The sequence below is a fragment of the Manacus candei genome, unplaced genomic scaffold, assembly GCF_025592945.1.
Source record: "Manacus candei isolate 608988 ecotype Guabito, Panama unplaced genomic scaffold, ASM2559294v1 h1tg000044l, whole genome shotgun sequence".
NCBI lineage: Eukaryota > Metazoa > Chordata > Aves > Passeriformes > Pipridae > Manacus > Manacus candei.
Window position 1 is genome coordinate 2907642 of NW_026138092.1, and position 18230 is coordinate 2925871.

The window sequence follows — 18230 nt, forward strand, 5'->3', positions numbered from 1 at the left end:
AGGGAGCCTGTTCCAGTGCCTAAACCTCCCTGGCCACAACTTCAGGCCATTCCCTTGGGTCCTGTCACTAATTACCCTTGAATTAGTAATTAGCCAGTTGAAAAGATATTTTTTTTCTTATCCAAATTTCTGCTCCCATTTAAAAGTTTTTACTTTGAAAAAAAATCAATCGGAAGATAATGCCACATAAAAGATAAAGTATATTAAAATCTAAATGTTCAAACCAAATGTTAAAACCAAACCTACAGCAAACCAAACAATAAATGCTTTGCTTTTTTTTTTTTTCAGAAGTGTACTAAATTCCCCTAAACTGTAAAAGAAAACATTTGTTGACTACTTAGCTGACTGATGGCCAAAAAAGGCCAAACTATTTGTAAGTATTCCCCTATTAGCAGCAACGTGAAGATGCATTTTGAAAACCTCAGGTAAACTCCCTGCTTGTTTTATACACATGAGTAGTTGATTAAAATAGGGCTGCTTGAATGAATAAGCAATTAGGATCTGATTACATTCAGGTAAACTGTAGTAGGTTTTATCTTAAAGAATTAATAAATGATTCTCAGCTGATGTCTTAACTGCTCTCAGAAGGTGAATCACCAAGGTCCCTCACTACACAGCCAAGTACCGAGATTCTTTCTTCAGTATCACAGATTTTTAACAGATTTTGACCAAGTAATTTCTTTGCAGAATCATCTTTAACGCAGTGGTCACAGTTCCTTACTCATATAATAAAACTAATGTAAACATGCATTTAGTTTATGCTAAAGACAGCTTCATGTAAATAAGGGAAGTGATGTTCATTTACTCTCGTGTGAATGAAGCCTGCCGCTACCTTTCTAAAGTGGATCTGCTCTTAGTGCAAATCCAGGCAGAGAGCAACATTTTACTTTGTGACAACTGCACTCTAATGGTGTTCTCCATTATGTGTACATTTAGCTGCTCTTAGAGCTGTATTTTTCTTAGCTAGCCTTTGTGATATTGTTTCATGCAGCATGCAAGCACTCCTCAAGGAGCTTTGGGACGAAGCACATATTTTACAACAGTTTTACAGTGAATTGGCAAGTGTTAATTATCTGAAAAACTTTCTCAGGCTTAAAAAAACACCTTGCACATGAACACAACCGAGGCAGAATCCTGATGCTCATTTGGGAGAAACAGTTCATGAAGAAACTTCCATGTAAGTCTGTCCAGCCCAACCACACATCCATGGGCAGCACTTTCATAGCAGTTTTCTATTAACCCAAAGACCTTCTAAATACAAGTTCAGTTTGACTGATGTTCTCCCTTTCAGCTCCTCTTCCCTCAAGGGAGCTATAGGATTTCCCAGGCTGCCCTGTACAATATGTGTGGAACATTCTCCCTAGTTCTGTACATCCTGCATTCTTCAAATCCTGCATTACAATTATTCTATTAGCTTTCCATATATCCAGCCATCCATCTGAACTGAAAAGATGCATATGCAGATGGTGAGAGATTTAGACCACTGGCTTTTGCTACTACAACTCCTTATCCATCCCTGGCCCTTTCCCCTTTTGATTTCATCCCATGCTATATTAGCTTACAACTAATCTTTAACTCCAGAGACAATGAGAAGCCACTTCAAATTATTTGCCTATTATAGCATTGCCTGTAGTTTTCAGACATTTTGGGTATGTCTCCTGCAAGGCATTATACAAATAAATTGAAAATGGGAATATTCATCTCAACAGCTTACAAGAAAGTCACACAAGAAAGGGAGTAGGAAAATACTATGGTTCTCCTTTTCCAAACAGGAAGGTGAGGCATCAAATCATGCAAGAAGTCTGGGACAAAGCCTGTATTTAAATATAGATGTTTATCCAGGATCATAAGCGTGGCCCCAGCCTTTTTCTGACAACCACCATGAATACTTAGAGTACTAAAGTAAACAGCGAAAGCTGAGCTATATTAAAAAATAAAACCAGAAAGCTGCATTTAGAGTAGAAAACACAAGGGGCAACAGAGATGATATCCTGGCATCATGTACCAACAGGAACAAGAAACCAACAGTCAGGAGGAGGAACAGTGGTGAAGAGATTTCCTCCCCATTCTAAGAGCTGCAGCTGCTGATGACAGAATATATATGCGATGAACATATAAAATATAGATTTATATATACAAATATACAATAGGAAATAGTCAGTATACAAATACTTACATGTAAAAATAGCTTTTTACTTTCCCCTTTTCATGATTTACAAAAGCATACAAAGTTTCCTGTTGGTTAATGTTTAAGTAGTGTGAGTAAACCCTGTGTGACATGTTCCACACGTAATTCCTTCAAGTGTTCACAGTATTGGCTATTACAGTGTTGAATCTGACATTCCAGATGTTCAAATATTCATAGGACACTTTCTAAACTTAAAGCATTAGTTTAAATAAAGTTTAAATAAAACTCACATGTGTAGTTGAATTATGGTCATATTACAACTGAGTTTGCTGCAATTGAAAACTTTCCATGACAGTAAGCTTGGAAATACATATTTAAACTAGAGATGAGTATATTTTAAAATTCTTGAACTGCCTCTTGATGTGCAGCTAATGCTGTGAGGTGGGGAGTTCTTTCAACTTCATCTGAAGCAATGCAAGCTGAGACAACTCAGTATTACAAATTATCCTCAGTAGGAAAGCGAATGCACAGAACAATTCGCCATCAGATCCAGACATGCTGTCACTTTCTTCAAATACCCAACAGACAGGAATAAATGACAGGTACCATTGTTTTTGTGTTAAGAATAAATGATCTGTAGCATTCTTCATCAGGAAAGTGCTTTAAATTAAATTAAATTAGTCCTCACACCTCCCTTGTGAGGTAGATAGACACTATCCCTGTTTTTAAAGCTGGAGAAACTGGAGATCTAAAATAAATTATGATGGCTGCATGGGAAATACTGTCAAAATACTATTATTTGGATGTTGGAGCAACTCAAAGGCATAACTAGAGTAAATGGAGATATTCATGAGACAACTTTTCACTCATGGGTTTGGATACTGACAGCAGACTTGGTACAACAGCCAAAGGTTCACCATGGGCTGCAAAACACAGTCTTTTCTGAGTGCCATGCTGCTGGAGCTAAACAGTGGGACAACGGCTTCAAAAAGTACAAACTGCATTGCTCCAGGTGGTACAGCCTGACCAGGGTGGAAGGAAGCTGCATTTCAGAACTTATGAATTAATCAGGAGCCTTGAGCAAGCAGCATCTTCTCATGCAAGAGTTGTGAACAGTTCAAGAACCATGTTTAGCTCATCTCTAATTTTACCATATATGCAAGTGCTCACATGTATCAATGTATTCAGCTGGTTTTTTGTTGTTTTTTTTTTTTTTAATTTACTCACTTATGGACCTTGGAGGTCTATATTTTTCCTCATATATCTCTTGTTGAAAATTTCTGCTAATACTAGAAAGGAAACTAGTGCTGCAGTACTGCCAATGAGCTATAAATACTAATTTTACACATCTGAGATGATGGACAAGTTTCAAAGGATCACCATGTTCTCTGTGTACACCTGTATATACAGGAAATCTCCTCTGTATTTAACTGCTCCTGCCTTGAAGTAAAATCCAGTTAAAGTATAAAGTGCATAGTGTGGAGTAAAACCCTAAGAAGTAAAAAACAATGTGTCTACCTTCCACAGATGATTAATTTTGCTTAGCAGCTGAACCATCACCCTCTTTGCCTTCTGGTTTTTAGTTTAGTGTTACCCAGGCTGAGAAAGGCCAGCCAGATGTAAGCAAAACTACTGTAAACTGAGACATTTTTGTAGTATCCTGTTAAGAGAGAGTTAAGAAAACCAGTATCAAGACACTGTCCAGTTGGGATGTGTAAATATTATTGTTTGCTTCTTGGCCCATTTAGCAAATACTTTCTTCTCTGTGATAAACCTATGGCCTCCATATGGAGCGTTTTCATGGAGAAAGTATTCCTCACACTCATCTCTTCCTGGCTCGTAATAGTGGTAGGGAACTTTACGAAAGCCTTCTGACCTAGGGGAAAAAAAAAAAAGATATACTTAAATATTATTTTCAAGAAATACATAAATATACACTGCACCTGAATACAGGATACAAACATCCTGGATTGTATCAGCAGTAGTGTGGCTAACAGGACTAGGGAAGTGATGGTCTCCCTGCACTCAGCGCTGGTGAGACCACACCTGGAATCCTGTGTTCAGTTCTGGGCCCCTCACCACAAGAAAGACATCGAGGTGCTGGAGCTTGGCCAGAGAAGGGCAATGGAGCTCGGGCAGAGTCTGGAGCATCAGTCCAATGAGGAGTGGCTGAGGGAGCTGGGGTTCTCAGCCTGGAGAAAAGGAGGCTCAGAAGTGACCTTATCACTTCCTACAACTACCTGACAGGAGACTGTAGCAAGGTGGAGGTCGGGCTCTTCTCCCAAGTAACAAGACAAGAGGAAATGGCCTCATGGTTAGACTGGATATTTGGAAAAATTTCTTCATGCAAAAGGTTGTCAAGTGCTGAAAGAGGCTTCCCAGGGAAGTGGTTGGCTCCCCATATGTGGAGGTACTTAAAAGACATGTAGATGTGGCACTTGGGACATGGTTTAGTGCTGGACGTGGCAGAGCTGGGTTAACAACTGGACTCCATGATCTTAAAGGTCTCTTCCAGCCTAAATGATTCTGTGAATTATCTGAAATCCTTCCCATGCATCAGCACTTGAGCTCCTTTGCTAAACTGCGTAAGGGCTTTCATTACATCATGATTTCTATGAATTTTCCTATGGAAAATGTAACTCAGTGTGTCTCTCAGCATGCACTGATCTCAACAGTCAGTAAGAAGCTGATGGGCTGGCTCTCATGGGTACTGCATATTTTGTTTAACCTGGAAGAACTCAGCCCACAAGTCTCCATCCCTAAGCAAAGTCTTCTCACTGGATAGTCCCAACTGTTGAAACTGGTTCTCCAACTGGCTGCATAATCCATTGTAAGTAGGTAATGCAGTTAGAATTTCAGCTTTAAGGAAAGCCATCCTTCCCCACTGCCAACGGACTTAAGTGCTATCATGCTGTTGACTGGTTTTACATCAGGACTGTGCAATGCCAGCCTGGCTTGGCTCTGGGGACAACCCCAGTCCTGCCACCCCTCATCTCGGGGTGCCTACTGCATTTTCATAAACAAAGAACAACATATGTTCACTCCATCTGGATGACTCCATCAGTGAGATCTGCGAGTTCTAAAAAGCCAATCTCTAATGTTAAGATATCCTAATTAAACAGCTGTGACTCAAATTCCATAGTTTGTTTGTTTGTTTGTTTGTTTGTTTGTTTTAGGGTCTGCCAGGAATGAGTCTTCCACCAGAGTAACACAGCTTGTGGAGTGAGGATCTGCACAAAGACTCGACTTGAGGAGCTGAGGACCCACTGGACTGGTTACATGCCAGACTTGAACCAGTTTGGGTACAGAAGAGATGTGTACATACTAGTATCACCCATTATTCCTGCTTTACTGAATAAATGAGGAATAGTTTCATTTTATATTTTTCTACCATACACTGTAGATGAAAGTGTTTAACGTGGACTTCTAAAAATTGTGTTTAGAGTTACACTTCTGACGATGTGATTAATCCATTGTCACTGTAAGGTCACTAACGGGAGCTGGCTGGAATTTATGTCACTTTATGGTGATAAAGCTCACAGGACTTGTTTTATTATCTAATTAGAAACCTCTACTACTCAAAACAAGCCATATATAACCTAGAAAGTTCAAGTAGGTTGCTCAATGGTGGTGAAATGTAATTTCAGGTAACTATCCTGGGCTAATCAGTTTTTTTCACTTCCAGGTGTATTTGGTATTCAGAAAATAATATATTAGTTTTGCCTCTATAGGTTTGTTTTAGCAAGGGAAGCAAGTGCATTTTTATCAGAAGAGTATGAGCATACTTTGTTTCCAGCTAATTCAGAAACTGTGAAAGATCTTTGATTAAAAATAGTTCCTCGTGACATCTGATGTTAGATTTTGTAAATGTTTTTATTTTATCAACAGCAAATGCCATATCAGGAGTGAATATGCTGACAATAGTGTCACATCAATGGAAAACACTGGGAAATGACTGCCTGATCCATTTTTTGGATTTATGATATTAAAATCAATTGTGAAATTTTGACAAGACATCAGAATTGTAGATGCATGAAAATAATTTCCTGTGATCTTACTTGCAGTAGGTGTCATTTATCATCCCATAGACGTGAATTCCATAGCAGGCATCCATAGCCAAAATTAAGGTAAACCAACCCGTACTGAGATATGAACCTGACTGGACTCTGTAAAAATACAACATACACAAAACAAATTGCAATGAGAAATTATCAACACTTTATCAAAGCAATATAATCTATTGCCTGGGACAAAAGGCATTAAGCAATTTGACAATCTGTCAAAACCATACAATTACTTTGAATTATTTATAGATATGCTCTCATTCTTCCCAGTCTGGGGCCTCAAGCTACTGTCCACAGAAAAAATACCACGTTAAATATCCGGAGTCAAATGATGCATCTCCCATAAGACAAAAAAATAATTTATTTTCACATCTGAAAGACAGTAATTAGTAGGGTTTGTAAAATGAGATAAAGTTCACCAAAATGCAAACTTACTGTCAGAATTTGTGTTGTGTGGATGTGGGTATGCACCATCCTCTTCTGCAAGCAAAATCTTCATCTGCAGTGGGCTATCCTCAACTTGACAATTCACACAGCAATGAAACTTTCATGGGTATTTTGATAGAAAACCATCTAATACAAGGTTTTGCAAAACAAAATTCTGTGCATACCCCCTTACATAATTTTCTGTTGTCATTCTTTGAGATAGCATAGCAGAGAGCAAAACACAAGAGGATAGTGCCCAGATTGATAGTCTTGGCTCAAATAACTCTTTATGTTAAATCAGTCCAAAAGTATTACCTGCATGAGTGAGAAAAATTACATGTGTAAGGTTTTGGCTCACAGATTGGCTGTGTGAGCACTGTTAATCACAACACAAATCCTGTTTGCTCTACTCAAGCAAATGTTACCAATTACTGGGAGTCAAAGAGTCACCCATACAACCTGGGCATGCAAGATTCACTGCTTTAAAACCTCATGAACAGTAAGAACACACCTAGCTCTCACTGCTTACAACTTGGTTAAAGCCCAGCTTTGTGCATGTATTGCTTTCAGTTTGACTCAAATCAACGGACATAATTAGCTTAAAATTATAAAAAACTTGCCCAATTTCCAAAGAAAGATATCATCTTAATAGAGTACCATCTTAATAGAGCTGAGTGTGAGGGAGAGGAGGGGATGTATCAGCTTTCTGCCACAACTATAAGCCCTCAGCCTTTGGGTATGGCAGGGAGCAGTCTGTTCTGCATCGTAAATTAAAGTAGCCTAAGGTTTGCACGCCATTAAGTTTTGCTGCCAAAGAACTCCGAGGCAGACCCATGTGCTAATCAGTTATTCCCACCAACAAAATCTTCTGAAAACATTTCCATCTTGGGGGAGGAATAAAACTTTGATGTAGGGGGAAAAAGAAAATCCTGTAGCAACTTATCCAGCCTATAAACCCCAACGTTCCTGTGAGAAAGACGAACCAACCTCAGGTGCTTCTTCCTGGTTCAGAGCAAGAACATGCTATGGTCTCCTGCCTCCCAGGTAAATATGCCAGTCAATGGCTTTTGGCTCAGATTCTGTGTTACTTCCTTGCTCAAGTTGAACTAAAGACTAATTAAGATGATGGGTGAAAAAGTAGTTGTACAACCTTTATGATGACGTTTACCTGGCACATACAGGTCTGAGATTCAAATCCCATCTCTGATGAATACCTTTTAATATTGATAGTAGAAAAACTCCTAGAGCCTTACACTCTTAAAGAATCTCCAGTATGCTTCAGTTTAAATAAACCTCAGTTTTTAAAGTGAAAAACCATTACCTCAACTCCCAGAGCTGAGTACCCTGAAAGGAGTTAAAATATTCTTTTCCTTGCTCATGTCTGTTATCCTACATCAGTGAGCTGGTGTGAACTTCTATCCCTACCTTTCCCAAAACGTCCTTTTGCTCTGGGAACCACTTAAGTATGTTTAGCTGCTTTTGTAAAGGACCATACTGGAAACAATAAATAAAGAGTTAACTTAAACTGAAGAGTGACAAGTGGGAACCAAAGGCAGGGTGTCAAATCCCCATGTTTCCTTAAGTGGATACCAACTATAATTGTGCTTCTTTACTTGACAGCTTTATATCCATGAAACTGTACATCTGTTTATCTGCCCCATTAGGATCTTCATGTTTTTAACCAGAATGTTCTGCTACTGTCCAGCAAAGAGAATTCCCAACCCAATCCATGTTATATCAGAGTAACATTCTGCCATGATAAAAGGCTGCACTGCTTCTAACTTGCTTTCTGCTCTTGCACCAGGAAAGCCTTGAGCTTTTAAAGCCTTTTAGAATCATAATAACCATTTATAAGAACACGATGAAGATCAGGACCCTTCCAATAACGGAGGTTTATTGGAGAGCACTGTATTGACAGTAGCATCTGAAATTTGCTATACTCAGGAGGAAAAAGGAATTTTAAAAAAGAATTAATCAATATTTCACGTCCTGTTTTAACACCATCGGACCTTAGTCCTCTCATCTATATACTGCACTGGCAGGATAAATAAAAACAGCAGAGTGAGTTCCCCGGTACCTTTCCTGGGAGATGAAGTACATGACAGAATACAGATTATATACTTTAAAACAAAGCACTTACATTCATCCCATTTTTTCCTCTGAAGACACACAGGGATACAAGGGAATATACTTGAGCAGTGGGGATTCTGGATGATTTGGTAACACCTTAGAATTCAATCTGATACCATAAACATACTTTCAAAAGTCTAATGAAAGCAGTATTAGAAATGTGAAAACAATTTTAGCTGTCCCTAAAAAGCCATAAATCTCTGAATACCTTTTAAAATATCATCCCATAAAACTGTAGTGCAAAGCAATGTCTCAGCCTTTGCTATTATGCTAACACTGTGCATTCAATTTCTCTCTCTACAGGAGAGTTTTACATGCTTTTTGGCCAGGGATTTTTGAGACTCGTTAGAAAACACTTCCTCTTGTTACTGTAATTGCATTCAAATTTCAAATTTTACACACTGAAAAGAAAAAAAAATCCTCCATTTATGTGTAGCATAAGGCTGTATCACTGTACAAATCTGAGGGAAGGATGACATTAATCCCAAAACAGGGAAAACAGGATTTGGTTAAACATCATCTCTAGAACTACAACAGGCAGATCTATTGTGATATATGTGTGTGCAACAAATCCAAAATGGTTTCCTATTGCTCACTGTGACTTTTTTTTTTAATAGTCTAAAATTAATGGGGCACCAAATCCAGGCAGGAAATTGTCTCAACAGCTCAGGAGAAAATAATGCACTATTTTTCAGGAAATGCATTTTAAAAGATGGCTTTGCTTTCAAGACATGATTTACAGCTGGGTGCAGCAATAAAAAGGCAATGCTCACAAAAAGTTAGTTTGTTTATCTTAAAAATGAAAGCTTATTTAGCATACTTCCTACTTTATTAGGATTCTTAAAGAAATGTCAATTATTGGTTGTAATTCACTCTGCTAAATACCATCCAGCATTTCAGAAAAGTACATAGGCATACGCTTAACATTAAACACATGAAAAGACCAGTGGAATCAACTTAGTGAAGATGCTTGAAACGAAGTATATGCTTGCTTATCTTGCTCTTAGTGAAGGTTTAAATGCTTAAAATGTCATTATTTAATCCTAGAATATAAAAGTAAGCTCCAAGATTAACTTGAAACTTGAAAGTTTCAAGTCTCAAAACACAGAATTTGCATTTTTAGTAATGCCTTCCATAAACTACAGCAGAAAGAACTGACTGCAGTTTCTCACAACATGTTAAAAAAAGAGAGTTGCCTTCTATATTTTAGAAGAAAAGGGTAAAACGCACGTTTAGGATGGGTAGAATCGTAATGTGTGACACATAAAGCTTTAATTAAAAATTAATTTTAAACAGAAGCAGTTAGACAGGGCTCTTCAGCTTTAAATTTCCAATACTCCACAAAAAGCAGAAGAAATTGATATAAAGGACATGGAACAGAGAATGCCCCATAAAAACATTGGCAACCGAAATTCATCTCCTTTGACATCTATAACCATGCTTTGATTTAGGCTAAATGAAGGAAAAACTGGTTCCTTCTGTCATCAGAGGCAAATGGAGGAACATAAAATATTTTCTCAGTGATCAAGGCCAGGTGAGTTCAAATCAGGTAAAAATTTTGTTGTCACTCGTGTTTGGATTTCACCAGGAAGTTCTGACCTGATTACTCCGGGAACTTCTTTTCTTTGTTCAGTTGTTCCAGGATTTTTTATGTGCACAATCAATTTTAGCTCTATGGTTCAATGGACTGTAATTTCCAGTGGGGACTTCAGTGGTAAAAGAATAAAAATGAAAAAAAAAAAAGTTTGTGAAGGCAGAAAAGATCTGTAGACAAGTAAATGCGTGTCAATCTGTTTGCAGAAAAGAATTTAGATATCTATTTTTTAATTCTTTTGGGAGAAACTAGAGATCACAGAAGGTCAATTAAGACTGTTAATTAAGATAAAAACCAAGAAATTTAGTACTTCAAAAAGCTATTAATTAACAGAGAGCTCACCAAAAGCATTAGACAGACACTTTTCCTTTTTCACTTAATTTCAAAATATTGCAGTAAAGTAAAATTCAACAACGACAGATTGAAATGACAAAATTCTTCAGGCCAATTAATTGACAAAAAAATTTATCTTTTCATAAAGGCTGCTTATAGACCCTAATCCTCAGATGACTCTCTTACCAAACTACTGAATCAGCAGCAGCTTTATTTGCAGCAGCTTGTCAGGCCTCTTGATTAATAAATAAGTATATATAAGAGTATTGGTCTAAACAAACTAAGATACCTGAGAAAGCATCTCTGAGTACAGCTGCTGAACAACTCTTCTGCTTTGCCAAATTAAACATCCACATTCCCCAAGTCTCAGTTTTGGTCTATGCCTTCCTCTTCAAATCAGAAGTAGATTTGTAGATGACAGATTAGAATGAGCTGACAGACAAAGGCACCACCATGAAGAGAAGAGCAAGGCTCTCACTGCTCCTTTGAGGAGCACACGCACTTCTCTTGCCAGAGAGCTGTTTTTTGAGAGGAGAAAAGGAAGTACATTTGGTAGAGAGGAAGGGTAAGACTCTAAATGCTGAAGAATATTGGCACTAGTCTAGATTTATTTCTGTTTTCTCTAAGACTCAGTGCTTTGTTGCTAATTATTTCATTACATACTTTCTGCAGAAAAAAAAACAGCACAAGAACAGCAATGAAAATGCAAGCACAGAGAATTGATTTCACCTGGTAAAAATGGTTGCTATTTCTGCCTTATAAAGATACCTGTTAGGCAGCTGTTTATCATAATTATTTTCCCTCCTTTGTATGTGTGTGTATGTGTGTGTGTACACGCATGGGCTTGCTTTGCATTCCACAATGATGCAGGACATCTAATAATAAACAGCCGTGCCCCTCTAGCACTGAGCAGCCTGTCTCACACATTCAAAAGCCCCCATCGTGCTTCAGGTCATTTCTGAAGAGTGAAACATTTATAAATGGACAGATGTTTTATTATCCATCCTCTCCAGTTTTTTATGGAAAGCTTAAAACAAGTGGAATGCATTATGAACAGCACAGACCACATTCCAGATTCAGACAGACTGTGCCCGGCAAGATGTACCTGGGCATGGAGCAGTGATGCACTCCTGCCAGCCCAGACTCAGGGTACATCAACCCTACTGTGAATCCTGAAAATAAACTGCAGTTGGGTGGCATACTGTTCAATTAATCTCCAGAAATATTGGCTTTCTGGTTATATTAATGCTGCATCAATGGAACACAGGGGACAAGAGTTCATTTCAGTCCATTGAATTTGCTACAAACCCGCAGTAAAGGCCACAGGCCAGCCCGTGACAACCTCCATTCACAATCAGATTTAAAAAGAAATGTAACAAGTAATAAATCCCATGTCAAAATGGCACGGAAAACAAGACAGGAAGGACATTGAATAATCACAAAAGGGAGCACAGAAATGATGGCTTTGTATTTAACTGCATCTAATTAAAAAACCACTGAAACTATTTGACTTACTATTAACAATTTTTGGTAAGACAGGCAAAAGCAACATTAGAAATAAGGAATAACCTGTTACTACAAGTACTGAAAGATCTGTGGCATCTGCTTGGGTATTTAATTTATGCACATAGTTCCAATCTTTGTGTTGTGTACATTTTTTTTAAATTACTTTTTTCCTCCCTTTTCAAAATAAGCATGGAAACCTGAAACCAAGGGGGGGGGGGGGGGAAGGCAGCAGCTTAAAAAAAAAATTGACTTCTTCTGCCCAGGCTTCTGTAGCTTCCTTATTTCTGATTCCTCGACCTGACTTTGATGCATCTCAGCTCTGTTGTGAACTCAGGCAACCAGAGAAGGAAGTTATTTCACCCTGGCAGAGAGAGCTCCTTCAGCCTGTGCTGCTGAGCACAGAGAAGAAAAGGGGAATTCCTGGTTATCAAGGGGGATCACAGAGATCCAGCTTGCTGCAAAGCCCACAGAAGAGAAACAAGAAGAAAGAATTATAATTGTAAACTCCGCCCTCCAGCCTATATATTGCACTTGTATCATTTTGAGGTGATTCTCATGCAGGAAAACCTGTGCTAATCTTTTCAAGATGAATGGCATTCCCTGTAGAGAACATGAGTTGGCAGCTAAATTTCTTACAGCTTCTACAGGTCACACTGACTCTTCAGATACAAATTGTGGTCCTGGTGCAAACTGTTTACGGAGCAGTAAATCCCAGTTCCAATCTTTTTTTCTTCCCCACTCTCTTCCCTATTCTTATTCTTTCCAGAAATACATATTCTCTTGATTTCCCTTGAATCAAGAGTTCCTTATTTCCCTTTCTTAGGTACAAACTGTGGTCTGATATTATGTGCACTCAAGTTATTAGAAAAAGATGCCTTTTGTGAGTGCCCAGGTTGCATTTGCTCCCTGGGATCTGAGGTCAAGTAGTTTATGCACGATTACAAACAACCTCGACCCACTGCAGGTGCACCATGCAGAAAGAGAAGTGTGTGGTTCCACACATTTCCATTTGCACTGCACTTTGTTGATGGGCAAATGAGTGTTTAAATCAGAAGAGGATCCAGGGGAGTCTCGACCACTACAACCATGCAGTTACGCTTGGAGCGAAGGAAAACTAAATTCCCATCAGCATATCTGAGGGCTAAGCTGTTGGCATCTTTGCACAGCCATTTTCTCCTCAAAAATCACCTCAGTAAAATTCACTCCACACTTAGGAAGACTGAAATTATCACTAAATGCAACTCTTCTGGTCTGCATCCTGCACAGCACTCGCTCCACAACACAATTCCTTCTGCTTGCAGTGGTTGAAGCAAATGGAAGGTAATGCCAAAATTTCCCTGGGCACTACTCGAGCCTGCAAGTTAGTTGTGGCACCATGATGTACCCCTATCCCACTGTTCCCCACTTCCCATTGGACTAGGCTAGGCCAAGGACTTTCTGCAATCCCTAGTGGCTGTGACAAAGGGAGTGACACCTGAAACCTTGGCACAGGTTTCAGGGCTGGTGCCACGGTCTCCTGTAGGGCAGCTTTATGTGCTCTGGCCTTCCCCAGTAGCTGCATCCAGTTTGCTGAGTGCTGGTTCAATATTTTCACACAATAGGAAAGGGAGTAGAAAAGGATTTAGATTTTCATCCTTTGTAGCCAAAAGTAAATCAAAACTAAAAACTGTGCCAAGTGGAAGAAAAAAAACCCAAAAGACGACAGTGCCTTTTTCCTGCATCGACATTTAAAACAATATTTGCTGTCTTGGGTCTGCACATTTTTCTGCAGGGAGGACATAAACTAAACAGAGCTGCAGTTAATCCAGGATCCCCGAAGAGATTTAATTAAGGAGGCTTTCCCACCCTTTTCTTCTTGTATTAAAGGGCACTCACTACTCCTAGCTGCATATTTTAGTGAAATGTATTGTAGGTGAATACAAAAGAAATTTCTTGATTAGCTCTTACCTTCTCAATACAAGATGCTGAAGGCAGTCCATATAACCTTGTCTGAAAGCAGCTTCAATTTTTCATAAAAACATTTTCTATTAGATTGGGTCTTTTTTATGTTTAAATCCAAAAATATGACACCACTTTGTAAAGGTGCACATTGTATGTCTGTGACATTGCAGTGTGAGCAGAGGCTTTTAAAAGGATATTTTGGTTTATTGCTATGGCAAAAATGAAAGAACACCTAGCACAAGATTGTACCCTAAGTCTGTTTATTGAAGTGGGAAGAACACTGCACCAGATACTCAGCTGACAGAAATCACACTGATGCACAGCAGCTGATACCCTTTTAAATTTTCCACATTCTGCAGTCTTTGTGGTAGCTCAAGCAACACCTCTTTGATGTCACCACGGAAGGGAGTGCGATGTTACATTGTTCTCCCCACATTTCCCATTTATCTGAGAACTTTGCTTTTCACCAGGATGGATGTCCATCAAAAAAAAAAAAAAAAAAAAGGTTATGGAGGGCCAGAATATTAATGGGAAGTATCATTTCTGAACAGAAGATATTCACTGGAAAAAGAGAACTCAAGCTCTACAGATACAGCCTTCATCAGTGCATCCTCCTCTATCAACAACTTGTCTCACCCCAACTATGGTATTCACCAAAGTGTTGACAGGTATCCTAAAACTAACTCCTAATTTGTTGCTAAATTCCTGATTTTTTACATTACAGCAGCACTGTGAATCCTCAGTCTGCAGGCACTACACACCCACACCTGACAGCCCTTGACCCAAAGAGCTTAACTGTCAAAGAACCAACAGAAACAGATTCCTTGGCGAATGTACATATCCTTATCCCCAACACCACATCGCATTATAAAGCCACATTCTCTGAAATTGCATCTGGAGCCACAGTGCTCTTCTCTCCAATGACTATTTGCACTAACCAAAAGTTCATTTTAGAGTACAGAACATCAATATTTTTAGCAAAAATGAAATCGTAAATCCAGACAAATTATTCTGATATGGAAAAAGGAGGTAAAAATAGAACTTGTGTGGGTCTGAATTTTAATTCAATTGCAAGAGGCCATAATGTAACCCATCAGTCAAGCTTTGAAGATGAACTGCTAATTAACACAGATGTTGCATTCTCTTTTACTACTGTAGCTTTCTCCAGACTAACTTTTCCTTAAAGTATAAAAGGAACAAAATATTTCTTTTTGTTTTCTTTTTTTTTTTAACGTACATTTTAATGAAACACACACACATATAGGTATCATATTTCTGTTTAGTATCAATATTAGAGTCTTGCTTACTCTCTATATTCCATCCAAGTGGATCTAAATTTGCACTGCTTTCTTAATTAGCTAACCTCTGTCCAACTACCAAGGGAGAAGCAAATAATCCCAGCCTCTGAACAGTTCCTTCAACACTGGACAATTTCAGAATATTTTATTCCAGTATTCATTGGAATATTGCAGGAGGGTAATAGTACAAGTGGAAACTTTGAGAAAAATTACCATACTTATTAGAATGGCAGTGAAATGCTCTAAAAGAGAATTTTTATGGCTTCTTTGCTATCAACTGAAGTAGCAAATAAGTTAATTTTCTGAGTCTTTCACAATCCAGCTCTTTGACAATAGTAAATAGTAAACTCAAAAATTATCTGACTAATCATCTACCCAGCTCACCGTCAGTGTAAGCTACTGCCTGGTTACCAAAAGTGGTGAAGAACTCAGTTAGCATCAAGGATATGGTTCCAGTGAACCCAAGTTACCAGAACACATTCATGAATGCTCTGATTTCTCTTCCACATATTATATTGCTCTTAGTGACATCATCTTTTCGGTGATCCCCTGTATCAATCTAGTTAAGACTTGGCTTTGTTGCCACTGAATTCTGCAGGCAGGTTACTCCTTAGAAGGCCACACACCAGGCAGTGTCCATCAGAGGAGGCTGTTGCTGCTCCCCTGGCACCAAAGTTCAGGATTTCACAGTTAACTGAATTTTTCTCCACAAGATTTGCATAAGAAACATTAAACCAAGCTAATTGATTAAAACTAGAAGCTACAACCCATTTGCTACAATGTAGGTGGCTCAAGGCTCCTGTAAAATTCAGAACTGGCAAAGATTTGTTCCATAGTTGCCTTACAGAGAACCTCAGGTTACACTAGTAGCTACACAGCTGCAAGGAATACCAGATTAAAAATTAAGAGTTAAATCACACACAATAGCAGAGATAGCATCACAATTGGGTTTAAAAAACAACATCATTCTTTACAATGCTTTTTCTTTGCCTCTTCATGCTATTTGCCTGATAAGCCCTTGCCAACAAAGACATTTTACTAATTACAATTAGTTATACAAAGTGTGGGACAACTGAAATGATTTATCAATTTTTTTTCCTCACAAAATAAATGTTATTTTGAATTCCAAATATACATGGAGAAAAATAAAATAGAAGGCACAGATGGCATGTTTAATCCAGACATGTATGAATGTGAATATTCTTATAGGGACACTCAATCCATTTAAAACTTTAATCTTACAGTAGTTGTCTAGAAAAATCAGCACAGAGTAGGTTTTATGCAATTAAATTAATTTTCCCCTGAGCAGAGACATTTAAGGTACAAAGCCAAGAACTGAGCTGTTCTCAAAAAAATTTAGAAATAAGAGGATCTTCCAACAATTTTTTTTTAATGTCTCCAGGCCTACAAATAAAAGTATGCACATTTGTCATGTAATATTAATATGGCACTGTGTTTGCATTTGATATAATCTATTATCTACATGCAATCTGAACACATAAAATACAAAGCTCTGTCAAATATCTTTCTGTGTTAACTATCAATCTGTGGTAAACACCACTTCATACTCAGGCTCGGAAATAACAAAGGAATCTTTTCGCTTAAGTTCTTTGGAAACTCTTCCTAAGATTTTCTATGAGACCCTCCTTTGTCCTCCACCTTGCAACATCATGAATGCTCCTCTAGTCATACTAAGAATGTGCTTATCCTGTGAATATTCTCAGTGTTCAAGTGTATTCCCATGAAGGATGTGCAGCACTGAGAGTCTGAGCAGAACACAGCACGTGATCCCTCATGGGGACTCTCTCCTAAGTCTGTATCTTGAATTCCTTTGAAGTTCCAAAAAAATAACTAAACTGGTTGAAAAATGAAGAGCTGATCCAGCTTGATGCCTTCTCCCAGTCCTTTTTACATGCCCCATCACTCGAGCACTTAGATACAAACCTTCTGTAATACAGACAACGAATCTGTACAAGTAAACAGGCTCACATGCAATAGCCATCCTCACGAAGCAGCAGGTTTGCTCCCTGCTCTCTGCAGCACCTTTTGTCATTACACTAGCCATTTTGTCCTCAGTTTTGTCGAGAGAAGGCATAGCACTTAGGCAAAATACATTTCTTCTCTTTTTTTCTGGTCTGCGAGTCAGCATTATCTGATTAGGTCTGCTTCCCACGGCTTGTTCAGCCTTGCTTATCAGACACACTGGAAAATATTTCCAATAATAAGCCACCAGAAATCTGCCTTCATATCTGGTGTCAGGCTACATATAACAGAAATCTTTTCATTTTAGTTTTAAAGTATTGCTTCATTCAACAAGCCGACTGCTGGCTGACACACAATCTAACCTAAAGGCTATGGATCAGCAGGTAAATGCAGAAATTCTATTAGTTTTCAGACCTGAGGTTTACGCCTTTCATTTCAAATGAAATCAAAATCCTACACATGAATAGGTAAAGCACAGAGTAAAGATCCTTTCTGAAAACCATCCATTACATACTACATGAGTGCAAGGAAGAAAGCAGTTTCTGCATCTTGTAGATACTGCATTTCTTGTGCTCAATGACTCTGGCAAGGATGGTAAATAGCAGACATAAAAGAGATCCATTTTGAGGAAAAATTAAAACCATGACGAACATTATATTAGGCAATGTGAAATCCTGCAAAGGTACAAAGACAGGCATATTCAGATATGTTTGGTATTAACAAAACCTCTCCAAGCTTGTATAAATTGGACTTCCTTACCTACATCCAATTTTAAAAGTCAGAAGCAAACTTGTCTATGGCTTTAAAGGTTTTGGAAATCCTCATTT

At 38.3% G+C, this 18230-nt stretch overlaps 1 protein-coding gene across 1 annotated transcript in view; it reads right to left on the reverse strand.

The window, feature by feature from the left end:
* Positions 1-267: 267 nt before the first annotated feature.
* ST6GALNAC3 (ST6 N-acetylgalactosaminide alpha-2,6-sialyltransferase 3) overlaps positions 268-18230 on the reverse strand; it is a 214734-nt gene continuing 196771 nt past the window's right edge. The window contains exons 4-5 of the mRNA XM_051796105.1: positions 6187-6294; positions 268-4004 (exon numbers count right to left, since the gene is read on the reverse strand). Coding sequence (XP_051652065.1) covers positions 3818-4004; positions 6187-6294 — 295 coding nt within the window. The 3' untranslated portion in view covers positions 268-3817. The remainder of the gene's footprint in view (positions 4005-6186; positions 6295-18230) is intronic.